Source organism: Vanacampus margaritifer, chromosome 19 (genome assembly GCF_051991255.1).
Source record: "Vanacampus margaritifer isolate UIUO_Vmar chromosome 19, RoL_Vmar_1.0, whole genome shotgun sequence".
In the NCBI taxonomy this organism is placed as follows: Eukaryota; Metazoa; Chordata; class Actinopteri; order Syngnathiformes; family Syngnathidae; genus Vanacampus; species Vanacampus margaritifer.
The window spans coordinates 18,174,610-18,188,220 of record NC_135450.1 but is presented as its reverse complement, the minus strand read 5'-3'; the positions used below and the strand labels follow the sequence as shown (position 1 = coordinate 18,188,220).

Here is a 13,611-nt window from a genome sequence, read left to right as displayed (position 1 = left end):
CTTCCGCCTTTTGTGCCCCTCGGTTGCGCGTTCCCGTCGACGGGTGCGAGCGAGGCCGCGAGTGTGTCTGTCTCAGTATCCGAAGCATTTCGGATAGCCGAGACGTCCTCCCGCCGATGAGCCGGGGTGCGAGTGTAGGAATGCTGGCTGGAAACAGCGCTGATATGTAAAACCCGGAAGTCCCTGGCATTTACCCCATTGAAGAAATTCGAAAGGGAATGATTTTGAGTGCAACCCAATGTAGGAATCAGCATTCTGCTTGTCACCTGAGTTCTTCCTTTGGCATTTCTAGTGCATGTGGAAGTGTTTTTTTTGCATTTGAATGGTCTTCTAAAAAAAAAATATATATATATATATATATATATATATATTCCCCTCCTGTAGGTGAGGAAACGCTGACAGATGCCATGACGGCCGCAGGGAAGACGTATGAGGAGATCGCACAGTTGGTAGCAGAGCAGGTAAGTCATCCTGCTATCGTGTACGTGTCGACGGACGGACGTCGAGGCGGCGGTCTGCTGCTTTTTGGGTCTTTTTTCTCCCCCCATCGTTTTTTCTTTGCTCAAGAAAGTTCAGTTGTCATGACTTTGTTTCCTGTTGACTGTTTGTACTCATCTTGTTGTTTTTTTTCTTGGATGACGCTTCATCCTGCTGCAACGGAAGAGGCCAACATACAGTTTAAAATGTTGACTCCCCTCTTAATCTTATCAATCAATCAAACTTTATTAATATGACACATTTCATACATTAAAATGCAACTCGAGGTGCTGAACAATGAAAACATTATTGAACCAATCAGGACTTGGATTTGTCCCAATACTTTTGTTTGTCAATTCCCCCCCCCTGAATTTCTTTTGGAATCGTCAGAGAAAATCTATCTTTTTGTTGCTGACCTGTGAAAGTGGCCTTTTGTTTTGCTGCGGCACGAAGGAGGAATTGTTTGGTAAGGCTGAGCCGACCGCCGCAGACGTGATGATGCACCTCTAGTCGCCTTCGCTTGCTTCTAAGGTTGAGACGAGTAGCTTTTTTTATTTTATTTTTTATTTTTTTTTATCTCACAAGTCTGACTATTAGAGCAAGCCTACCATCCATCCATCCATTTTCTTCAAATAGATGAAATATATTCGCTCAAATGTCTTGTTTGTAGAATCTGCAATACTGAAAGCATTTTGGCTTTCCTGCATTCTCACTTTGCAGTCGTGCGCTACTTCCTGCTTGGATTAGCCAAAATTAGCCGTGAAATGTACGCGTGCTCTTCTGCGATCTTGACATGTTTTGCATGTGTTTTTTATGTCGGCGCCTTGGATGTGATCCAGCCCAAAAAGGACCTGCACTTCCTCATGGAGACCAACAACGAGTACAAAGGTCTGCTTGGATGCTTCCCGGACACCATCGGCGTCCATAAGGTACGGCAGACTTCACCTTCGCAAACGTGTCCCCGTGAAGCGCTCAGGTGAGCTGAAGCCTTGCGGGCCAGAGGCAGGCCGCACCCTGGACTGGTCGCCAGCCAGTCGCAGGCTGCATAATAGACCGACGGGCGTGTTTTGGGGCTAAGGGAGGGAGGAATTATACTGAGAAAAGACAACAGACACAAGTGAGACTTGAACCCAGGAGAAAAATTCTAATCTGGCCTTCTGCTAATGTTTTTTTTTTTTTTTTTTAATCAATTGGTGTAAAAATCGAAAATGTTCCATTTGGGAGGACTTAGTCACAGAATGCTCAGGGTTGTTTTTTTTCCATTCTCTTGGGCTCCCCCTACTGGTGTAAACTGTTTATAGATGAATGCAGGAAGTAGTTTTCTAAAGAAAACCAATGGACAGGATCGACAAATGCCGTTTGTATTCTTTGGGATTAAGAGGAATAATTTGGAAGGAAAAAATACTTCTTCTTTTTGTTTTGTTTTGTTTTTTGGTAGCAAACAAAAAAGGTCTGGATCTTAACTTCATCCAGATCCGCATTTAAATATTCATCACTGAAGTTTGAACATGTTTGACAATTTGAACACGCTTTCACTGGACAGCAACAATAATCAGTCTTTTGTTGTTGTTGATTTTGCTGTAAACTTCTACTTGAGATTTGTGGAGTCTGATCACTTTGAAGGCACTGATAAATAAAAGATCAATTAATCGCAACGTCAGTGACTGCTAGAGTGCAACATTTTGATATTTTTATCTTTTATGCGTCACATAATAAACTAGTAGGCTGGGCTACTATCACATCATTTTCATTTGCTGAAAAAAAGACAGGAGGCAGAAAATCTTCTCTTTTTTTTTTTTTTAATTGCCAACAATTTTCTCCATGTCGGTTTTGTGTCCCGCGTTGCAGGCCGCCATTGACAAAGTGAAGGAAGGCGACAAGTTGGTGGCCACCAGTAAAATTAGCCCTCAGGAAAAAGTCACCATGGCCAAACGAGTCAGCACCATGTCTTACACGTTGCAAGGTAGGTGAGGTGCGTGCGTGCGTGCGTGCGTGCGTGCGTGCGTGCGTGCGTGACTCTGCCCCGCCTTCTGACTGTTTGAATCCCTCAGCTGAGATGAACCACTTCCATAGCAACCGTATCTATGACTACAACCGGGTCATGCAGCTCTACCTGGAAGAGCAAGTCAAGTTTTACGAGACGGTAAGACGCCATTTTGGCCGTCTTTGGATTAATGCTGAGCCCTAATTGCATTTTTCTTCTCTGTCAACCGACAGATCGCCGCAAAGCTTCGAGAAGCTCACAGTCAGTTCACCACAATGTGAAGGCAACTGTCAAGGTGCGGCCGAAGAACTTCCCAAATATTCCCTCGTAACTGCCTTTTGTGCCTCTTCTCTTCTTCTTTTCATCCCTCCTCATCTCTTTTTGAGCGATGTTCAAAGCAGAGAGGCCTAGCGCTGATAGCGGATGATGACATCATTATTCTTCCTCTTTTTTTTTTTGAAGAGCCGCAGGCTGGTGACGGGAACAAAACACGCAAAACCGCAGTTTACACGACTTAGAAATATTCGTCTCAGGACAGGCTTTTAAAAAAAAAAAAAAAAAACTACCCAAAAATTCAATTTGAAATTCAGCGACGTTCCCGCGGAGACGATTGTGTGCCTTTTGTGTGTATTTCCCGTTGCGCAATCCTCGAAGCAGGAAATTTGTGTTTGTGTGTCTGCCGCCTTTTTTCTTCCTGTTCAGATGACAGGAAGCTCCACCCCTTCCTGTGCTTTGCTCAGTAGAAATGAAAGGAGAAAAAAAAAGAGCTTCAATCCAATTCCGTTTTTTTGCATTTGAGGACGTTTACATTTCAAGGCATTTAAAGACGATGAACGAATGGAATGTGATTTTTCTATGAAGGCTGTCGAGCACGTGTGCAGCGCACTTTTGCTTTTCGCTTGCAAACAAGCTTTTTGTTTTTTTGTTTTGTTTTACTATCATGTGATACACAATTCTAGTATATGTAAAATGCATATTTAATGAGCACGCTTACAATGGAAGTAAATTGAAGCCGCTGGGACCGATTGAAGGTTGTGTTCCGCTCAGTCCAAACGGACCTCAATCGTCTTGGTTGAAGGCGCATTGGCTTTTATTTGTACATGCGGGCCTAATCAAGTGGCCGGTGCGTGTACAGGACATATAAATAAATATACGCCATTCTATCAGGCGCTTTCCTTGTCTTTGGAGATTTTGTGTGTAAAGGAATATAAAAATAAAGCAGTTTGATTTATTTAACAAAGATTTCCCCTTTTGTTTGAGACTTCTGAAGTGCGAAGAATCCTCGTCTTGTTGTTGGCGGCGGCGCACAGTGACGCTCTTATGCGCGCACAGCAGATCGCTGCCTGCGAATGTGGCTGAGGAATGAGAATGAGCGAGCAAAGGGTCAAAGGGGGCTTGTGCAGTTGCGCGGGTTCTGAAAGAGGCCTTGTAGCCCGTCGCCAGACAGACAGCGAGACTCCCGCTGTCATCAGGTGCAGCTGGAGAGTCCAAAAGTGCTGATCACAACCTTCACCGCGCAAAAAAAAGATCCCCTTCTCTTCTCCTCTCCCGCCTTTCTCTGCATGACTTGTGTGCACTCGCTACCAACAATGAGGCACTCGAAAGCGGCCAACAAACGGAGTCACTGCGCAGGGTGAAATATTTCATCATTTTATTTTGTCAATTAATTTGACTAATCAAACCCCAAAATTCATCCACTTCAAGAAATGAGACTATTACATGAAAAACCAACATTATATACATCATTATATGACTTATATGGCTTTTTGTATTCCACTACTGAAATAAATGAATTTCTTATGTGTTTAGCTGCACTTCAGTTGTAATTCAATTGGTTTATTTGTGCAATGATATTTCCATGCTGCCCTTCTTGCTGTTGTTGTGCGTTCATTATGATGGTTCATAATTCAAATAGAAGATATGCGTTGCAGTCACCAAACCAAAACATCTAAAGGTACAAAATGAAAGTACGAAAAAACAAAAACCAGTCACTATGAAAAATGTCCAAGTGTTGTTTCTGTGCTGTTGTCGCCATGGCAACAGTAGTTCACGGAGACAAATGTTTTCGAAAGACGCGCGGCCGAATCATCATGGTGACTTTGCATAGCGAGTAAAAGTCCGAGTCTCTCCACGAGTGCCACACAATCCCGTCGGGACCCAGGTGACCTTTAGCCTTTGGTGCGTAGTAGCCTCCCTGCGGGACACCAACGCGGCTCAACTTGTGTTGCGAATTGCCGTTGACGTGGTTGGACTTGCCATCACTCACCCTGTAGTAGACGCCGTTGAGATTGGCGTAGAAGCACTGGCCGTACCACCATCCGCCGTGGGAGATCTCGGCGCAGATGTCGCCGCTGTCGGGCGTGCTGAAGCCGCGCTTGTCGTGGTACCAGCCGAAGGAGTCGCGCGCGCTCCCGCTGAAGCCCGACACGTGCAGACGGTAGCGATGCTCCTCATCTTCTACGCTGTGCCACACACGCACGCATGACAAGTCAGCCATTCATGCCACCGACGCGCATACTCGTTTATGGCCCGCCACGGACGTATTCGGCAAGTAAGTACGTTTTCTGACCATCTCACTTGGCTTGTTGGTGAAATTCATGTTTGTAAATAACTGCAATGACTAACAGATCCCTGTAGGTGGCGGCGTTGCATCGCTTTGGATTTGAGATCACTAGTTTTGGAGTCAAAGATGAAGATTAGTGATTACCGCTTTAGGTAAATAATAATAATGCATTCGATTAATATAGCACTTTTTTGGACACTCAAAGACGCTTCACAGTGGTTGCATTATTCACACTGTTGGCGGTAAACTACTTAAGTAGCCACAGCTGCCCATGGGCAGGTAAACAAACTGCTATTTATTTCTATAATTATATTATTAATTAATTACAATAATGAATACTAGAGTAATTAAATATATAAAAACTATAAAATATATAAATATAATTTACAACATATTAATATTATAATCTATAATATATATTTTTAAGAAATTAGTTAATTAAAAAATATATTATAAAATATGATTAATATAGAATTATTTATAAGTTATTTGATTAATTTTTTATCAATATAAAATTTTATATATAATTAATTATTCATATTAATTAAAGACATTGTCTTAAAAGTAACGTCTAGACAATGCTTCAACATTATTCCAAGGTAGAGCTAGCTGCTAGCTACATGAGGTCAATAACTTCCTTTTCATGTCTTCTTCTACGCACATTTAGGGCATGACTGCCCTCTACTGGTTAAGTGAGGAGAGCTAACGAACGGTATGTGAAAAAGCCGCGGACGTCACACTGGTGCCATGCAGCGAGTTAGCATCGCTCACGAAAGCGCTTTTCTGTAGCAGAACCGTGAATTTTTTTTGCTTTTTTAGAGTGTTCGTCCCACCTGAAGTGCTGATAGAGCGCGTGCTTGTGCTTGTTGCTCCAGTCCTCCAGGTCGACGCGCAGGCTGTAGTCGCTCTGGCCGCTCAGATGGTGAATGTGGTCGTTGCCGAGCCAGAACTCGGAGCGGAGGTCGCCGAAACCGGCTCTGTATTCCCGCCAGCTGCGGTCGAAGCTCACCGAGCCGTCCAGCCGCCGCTGGATCACCGTCCAACCGCCACCTGCGCGCAAGGAAACGCCATCTTGGCCGTGAGTGCGGGATTGACCCTTAGCGTTGTGAGAGATCATCTGGTGTGTGTGTGAGAGAGAGAGAGAGTTTTACAATACCGCTCGCGTATTCATCTATTTATGCCAGTGGCAGAGCGGGGGTGTCCAACTCATTTTAATTCTGTGGCCACTTTCACCTAAATTGAATCGCAAGTGGGTCTGAAGCATCACATAATAATAATAAATAATTACACGTATATTCCGAAAATATCATGTCATGTCATCTGAAATGTCGCTACACGGCCAAATTTCAGAATGTCATTAAGTGGTCATCAGTGCGCCCTCCAGTGGACAGAATTACCAACAGTTAGGTAGGAGGAGGCGGGACTTCCGTAAATCACACAGCTACGCCCTACACACTCGCACCCATTAACGGGAAGGCATAATTGAGGGGCTCAAGGGTGTCAATTTGAGTATTGGGACACGTACAGCCGATATGTCACAGCAGTAAGCGGAAACAGCATAGGTGTGCGATTTACGCAAGTCGGAAGTCCGTGGCGTCTGGCCCATTTCAAATAGATGAACAATGGAACAGTTCCTTTAGCAACTTTAAATGTGTCTGTCAAGCAGCCGGGTCAGCATTTTTCTGTGGTCTGATTGGTTAGTCACAGCAAAACCGCTTCCAGCCAACTTCAACACGACAACTCATTTGACAGCAGAACTGGCGCCGACTGACGTGCCGCTGACCGTCGGTGTCCATATCGCAGTAGACCTCCACCGGCGTGCCGCCAAGCGACGGCACCACCGTGTACACGCCCGAGCGCCTCGCTCCGTTGGAGTAGATGGACGCGCAGTCCATGGGACAGTTCCTCATGTGGTGAATCTCTAAAGGAAGCAAAGGAGGATGAAGACGCCCCCTACTGGAGGATGACGCTACTTCCCGGGGAGAAGGCGCCTACCCGGGTGCAAGTCCTGCTGGGTACTCATGAGAGGGTTGGGCCGGACCATGTTGACCAAACAGCCGGGACTCTTCTTGGCCTGCTCCACTAATTGGCTCAGGTTGTGAACTTGGTTCTAGAAGGCATCGGCGAAAGAGATCCGCATTTGAAAAGTCGCTGACAAGTGAAAAGAAATGTCAGCAATTTGAATGATCACATCAAAAATGTCAAATGAGGCTTCCGGATTTCAGCCTTTCATCGATCACATCATGACAACGAGGCGCTCTAAAGTGGCCACGCCTGCAGAAGTCCTTGTCCACACACACTGGCTGTCATGTCGGACGTTAAACATTTTTCGAAATCCCCCACTCCACCACCCTTTGGTGACGTGCATGCACTCGTGGCCAACAACGAGGCACACCTTTTGAGTGTGCTACCTGCAGATTGAGGATGAGCGTCCCCTGCAGGTGCAGCAGGCTGACGGCCCCGGCCAAGTGGTGCTCCACGTCGTGCAAACGTCGCTCCAAGGTGCCGTTGGCGAGGCTTCTGTCGTCACGCTGCCGGCCGACGGGAAAGGAAAAAAAAAAAAAACACGATCAAGAAGAAGTGTGACGCACGTGGCCGCGTCACATGAGTCCACCTCTGGCCCGCCGCCGTGTCTTGTCATTGGCTCAGCGGATCATGGCGCATGAAGCTAATCCTGTTAGCTAGCGAGGTCAAGGATATGTTAGTGGGGGGGGGCTGACTCATTACGCGACGCCCAAACGAGACGCTGAGGGGGGAAATGAAAGCTACTGTACTGCCACCAATCCCGCTTCTCACACCACAGTTGGATTGTCAGCCAGTCACGCTTCACATGCTGCGCTGGTGTCACAATTGGGATTGCGAGACGGTCCCACTTCTGACAGCGACTCATCTGATGTGACTTTTTTGGAGACCAATCCCACTTCAAATGCTACGTTGGTCTCAAAACGGGGGTGGTAAACCAGTCCCACTTCTGATGCCACGTTGGTGTCAGAAGTGGGATTGGCATTCTTGTAAACAAATCCCACTTCATTACTTTTTAAAATTACAAAAGAATCCTGTGGGATTATGGACTCATTTGCTGTGTTGATCTTGTTAGCCAACCCCACTTCTGATGCCATATTGATGTCAGAAGTGGGACTGGCTCTCATGTCAAGAAATATTCATTTAAGCACGTCTGACTTCTGATACCTAAGGGTGTCATCCTCATCTGAACAACTTCTGACACTGGATTGGTGTCAGAAGTGGGATTGGTCACCATGTCAGTGTACTTAAATTGGAAGTCAAAAGTCTTGTTTGCAGATCCACTGGTCTAAACGTAATATTGCGTTTGTGCTAGCATCTTGCGAATGTCACATGGTCGTTCGACTGGTATCGGCCACCGTCACGAGTACCGATACCGTAAAATAAGGCCTGATACCATACCTGGCCCATCTCGAATAAAAATGGTTCCACAAATGGGGGTGGCTAATTGAACATTTTATGGTCCAGATTTTTTGGGGGGGGCTTTCAAAAGTTGAACGCGGTGGTCCGTCCTCACGAGCGTGATCACCTGCAATTCCAAGGCCTTGATGCGATGTCGATGGCTCCTGAGCTCCTCGCGCAGTTGCGCCACCGTTTCCTTGAGGGAGGTCATCTGCCGCTGCCGCTCGTCGTTCTGGTGCAGCCAATAGGAAACCTCGTCCGTGCAGCGGAACATGTCGGGGCAGCGCTGCTCGTCCAGCTGCGGCAGCGTGGCCACCAGACGGCACATGCCGCCCTCCAGCACCTGACGGCGGTTTTGGTGAGAACGCCGCCGCCGCCGCCGCCGCCGCCGCCGTCGTCATCATGATGAGTGACTTTGTGTTTTCCTGACCTGGTTGGTGTACTCGCCGCACTGGGAGCCGCCGCCGACGCTCTGCACGGTGCCGTTGTGCTCCTCCTCCGCCGCCGTCGAACCCGAGAGAAGCGCCAGGAGGGCCCAGAGAGCCCAAGCGGGCCGGCGCATGGCTGCTTAGCGGGCCCCCGGGCCGGACTTCAACAGGTGAGGCTCTGATGTCTCCGCCTACCAGGAGGACCACGCTCAACGTGACAAACTTTGACATACAAGATTCATTCAGTCACCTACCGTGCTTGTAACCGTGCAAAACCTAAATGCCAATCATTTGTTCCCACCCCCCGAAAAAAATAATCGCAAAAAATCTCACTTTTGCTATGAAATATTTCTTTGTAAAAAAAAAAAAAAAATTGCGAATGACATCACATTAATTAGAATTGAAATCAATTCATTTTGATGAAATTCAATGCACACTGTGCTGCTCCTTCTGGTGTTTGCACCTTGGCCACACGGGGGCAGTATTTTGCAGACCTGCATATTCTACAGTCTCCGCGGTGTGGCAGTAATATGAATTTTTCTTTGCAGAGAATCAAGAAAAATATGCCTGTAAAGTGTTGTCATCTAAATATGTGAACGATGCTATTCATTAGCCCATCTATGGCATTTGCCATTATGTGTTAGCATTAAGCTAGTGGACTTTAAGACAAAGTGAGGTGGTCGTTCAGTGTGACAGTAAACAAAACAACTTGAAGCCTCTTTTGAAGAATCACATTGTTCACAAGTTTTTGCTCACAAATCAAAGCAAAAAAAGTCAACTAAAGGTAAAAAAATAATAATAATAAATCACCTGAAAACTTAAGCATGCCAGTAAAACGCTTTCCACACGACTAAAAGGCGTTTCCCAAAAAAGTGTCAAATGAAAAATGTGTCCGAGCACAATTTCTGACGCTTAAATGGTGAAAGACGGCCGACGTCAAGGTACTGACCTCATTGAGAGACGACCTCCGACCCCATCCTTTGGGGCGGGGGCCCCCCCTTCCCATGCTACGCCTCCTCTTGGCTGTGCTTGGCACCCGCCTCGCTCTCCTCGTCTCGCTCGCCGCTGCTCGCCGCTGCTCGCCGCTGCTCGCTGCGTCTTCTGCCGTCTTGCTTGGCGCTCTCCCTTTCACTGGACATCTTAGGAACATAATCCGACGCTAAGAGGATTCACGCACACACACACAGGAAATGGGGAGGCGCAAGCGGAAGAGGGGAAGGGATGTGCTCAAGAGAAGAAGGAAAAAAAAAAGTCATATTTATAGAAAGTATTCTGGTATCTATTTTACATCTTTTTCTGACTAATAGTTACTTTAATTGCCAAACAGATTGTGGCACCTTGAGATATGAGTACCATGTCAACTATAGCACTCGTATGTCAAATCAACGGCCCCATACACATACATGGAAAGGCCGTTAATCCGTTCAAGCCTGCCCCAAAATGTCTACTTTTAATGACATCATTAACGAGAAATGAACCTTTGAAAGCGTTTCGATGCACATTTTGAAAGGAAATTCAACGGCGGTTGTGACATTCCACGAAAAGAAAGAAAATGATGTTTTTGTGACTTTGTTGATGTTTGGAGACCAGATGCATACATTCACACGATTTGCATATTGTATTGTTTATGAATTATTCATGAGAACATTCCTGTCTTAGATCATTTTGAGCCATTGGAAAAGTTGCTTACTCGCATCATAAATACTTTTTTGCACACGTTGAAAATACAAACTCTAAACTACAATTATTCATCAAAACTAAGAATGAACTCGTTGATTATAATATTTCAATGTAAGTAGCAGTACTCATTTTCATAAATAAGTCAATACTTATTTGATGTTCATTTGTGTGTCATTTTCAGATCATGAAAAAATGGAAATTTGTGATATTTGCAATTGTTTGTGATCTTCTGATTTCAGATTTCATTCTTTGCGCGTAACAACAAGTGAGCGCGTTTTCTTGACAAAAGCTTCATCTGTGCTGAAGCACGCTCGTGTTTATTGACATGTAAATAGATGCAAACAGATTGGCTCACTTAATCCCCCCCGCCATTTTCATTAGGGCCGCCGGAAATGAGCAGGAGCTCTTTATAAAAAAAAAAAAAAAAAGAAGTGGAAGGAAAAAAGGCGGGAAATGAGCAGTCGCTGCCGAGCGCGCGTTTGCTGCTCTTTGCATCCCCAAGGAAAACGTTGGCTCGCTCGGCTAATCCTGCTCTCAGATCCCGAGTGGGCTGAGTTGATCCGGGCCGGGCCGGTGGGGCCGGGGCTGAGTGGGCGTTTGAGGGACGGGGGGGGGGTTATCCTATTATCGGGCCAAGCCGCTAGTTCCGCCGCCTACTTGACTGTTGACGTCCTCGCTGCTTGCCAGACCGAACTCTGACGTCACTTTCAACATCCAAAGAAAAAAAAAGAAGAAAAAAGTCATTGAGGAAACCGCTGGAAAATTTGACAAGCGCCTGAAGGCAAACATGCAAAGTGCAGGAGGGTGTAATGATCCTTGCGACCACAAGGTGGCACTATAATGCAACTTGATGACGATCATCAAGCGAGTTCTTCACGACGAACAGCGTCACACGTGCATCACATCAAATGTGACAAACGACATCAGCACTTTTTGCTGGTGAGAATTTCACACGTTGAATTGAATCATTTCTTTCTTCCTCCATCACAGGCTGCTTTGGTGCTCACACAAAAGACAAAATCTGCAATGGAAAGCGAGGACTGGCCTCCCCAATTATTATTTTTTAAATCATCACGATCTGCACTCTACAAGAAACAAGACAAAATCCTCTTGGACCCTCCACAACCCGGGTCACCACCTCTTCCGCTTCCTCCACTCAGGTCGGTGCTAACACAACATTTGTTGAAATATTTCCAAAGTGACTCAATCAAAAGATGTCAAAATTAGCATTCAGCTGGAAAACAACAACTTTCTGAGTAGACATGTCATGTGACCGAGCTCAACCAATAGAAAAACTCAGCACTAGACGTGCAATCGGAGGATTTCATTGGCACAAAAACGCAAACGAACGGCATCATCCATTTGTTGATGATTTTTGTGTGGGCGTCGTCGACCATGTGGCGTTTCCCGCTAATGATGATGCGTCGCCGATGGAGACATCCGCACTCGCGGCGTGTGGCCGATGACGCCAGTCGCCAATCGTTCGCGGCGGGTGGCGGACTCCGCTGCCTGGGGAGGGGGGGGCACTTACATCACAACGGAGGGCCGATTGATTGATTGGCAAATGGGGTGAAGAGAAGCGCTCAATTGGATCCGTTCAGGACTCCCAACTCAAAAACACATCAAAGGCAAACTTGGATCTTCTTCAGGTCGACTTTCACCAACCTGGAAAGTCCATCAAAGTCAATATTTGGGAAAAAAACACTTTCCTTTCAATATCTAAACGTAAATCATATCTTTATTGTTGTAAAAAAGGAGGAAAAAAAGTGATTTTATTCATCGCATATATTTTTGCATTCCCTTTGGATGGTCACCTTAGAGCGCCTCATTGTTGTCTGTGAGTGCGTGTATGTCAAAAAATTATCTCTTGTCTCTGGTGTGTCAAATTGACAAGACGTTTCTTTTTGTCTTTTAAGGACATTTAGGGTTGTGAGGTCATCCAAGCATTTCCGAGGTTTCTTTTTCAAGTAATCATTGCGCTTTGTTCCCGTGTCATGTTCCTGACACGGACGCCCGACTGTGACAATGACGCATGACGCCCCCCCTGCCCCCCCCCCCTTCCTGCCTCCCTCGCAGGCTTTTTGCTAATCGAGTGGCGACTGTTCGTGAGGGAAGATGTCAACTTGGCACCCGACGCCGTCGCTGGCCCTCCAGTGAGAAGTTGAAAGGACCCCGACGCCATTTAGCCATACGGGCAGGAATTACATTTTGCCGTGACGTTGCCTGCACGGTAACCGTGGCAACGGGCCAGCACCGACACCAACGGGGGGGAACGAGGGGGGAAAGGGGAGAAGGTTTTAGCCTGCGCTCGCTCAGATGCGGAAAAACGAAATAACACGAAGGACCTCCGTGACTGCAGCCTGACTGATCGATTACCCATAATGCACCACTTCACGCACGCACACACAGCACCTTTCCATCAAAGCTTCCTTGACACTTCCTGCACTTTCATGATGGCGCCGTCTTGCAATTGCATCACGAGAAAACACAAATGGCCGCCGACATTTCTGATGGATTGTAAATGAAAGGAAACCACAAGTGTCGTCTTTTGGGATCCTAGTAAATCGCTGTTCTCCAAAAGAAATAATGAACTGAATTAGAAATGAGGATTTCAAGTGATTGACATGTGACAAGTCGGGCGAAACCATTTTGCTTCTGGGGCAAATGCTGTCTTTTTAGGAAACCCAAATTGAACAGCCTAAATTCATTGGATGAACAAATGCTTTTGTCTTGGATTTGCAAATGTCAGGCGTCCCCCCTGGAGCGCCTTCAGGCACGTCTCCCATTTGAGGAGCAGACGGGATCTGCGAGGCATGCCTCGCTCGTGATGACGCAAGCAACGTGGGCGTACCTAATGAAGTGTCCCGGCAGTTTCCGCTGGCGCCACGACTGCGGGTTAAGCGGCCCCCGGCGCTTTTTGACACGGCCGCCGCCGCGCTCAAGAGTCTCGGCAGCGCCGCTAATGAGCCGCCGTCAAATGAAAATGATGACTCATACGCTGACATCGGACCTCAATCTGGCCAATCAGCACTTTGCGTTGTTTGCAGAGCGCCGCT

The 13,611-nt window shown here is 46.4% G+C and overlaps 3 protein-coding genes across 4 annotated transcripts in view; 2 read left to right on the top strand and 1 right to left on the bottom strand.

Annotated features, from left to right (window-relative positions):
* The window catches only part of snx9b (sorting nexin 9b), a 14,441-nt gene extending 10,166 nt beyond the window's left edge, over positions 1-4,275 (top strand). The window contains exons 14-18 of the mRNA XM_077552024.1: positions 385-461; positions 1,317-1,406; positions 2,326-2,440; positions 2,529-2,620; positions 2,695-4,275. Of these exons, the coding sequence (XP_077408150.1) occupies positions 385-461; positions 1,317-1,406; positions 2,326-2,440; positions 2,529-2,620; positions 2,695-2,742 (422 nt within the window). The 3' untranslated portion in view covers positions 2,743-4,275. The remainder of the gene's footprint in view (positions 1-384; positions 462-1,316; positions 1,407-2,325; positions 2,441-2,528; positions 2,621-2,694) is intronic.
* LOC144039085 (fibrinogen-like protein 1) lies at positions 4,096-9,025 on the bottom strand. Its single transcript, XM_077552036.1, has 8 exons — positions 8,878-9,025; positions 8,575-8,790; positions 7,436-7,555; positions 7,020-7,134; positions 6,808-6,945; positions 5,858-6,074; positions 4,728-4,923; positions 4,096-4,655 (listed from the first exon to the last, which is right to left on the bottom strand). The coding sequence occupies exons 1-8, from the start codon at positions 9,007-9,009 to the stop codon at positions 4,509-4,511; spliced, it is 1,281 nt and encodes a 426-aa protein (XP_077408162.1). The 5' UTR covers positions 9,010-9,025; the 3' UTR covers positions 4,096-4,508.
* Positions 8,899-13,611, top strand: part of LOC144039083 (potassium channel subfamily K member 2-like) — a 19,889-nt gene continuing 15,176 nt past the window's right edge. For both annotated transcript variants that reach the window (XM_077552033.1, XM_077552034.1), the window contains exons 1-2: positions 8,899-9,045; positions 11,546-11,715. The gene's annotated coding sequence lies outside the window, so the exon portion shown is untranslated. The remainder of the gene's footprint in view (positions 9,046-11,545; positions 11,716-13,611) is intronic.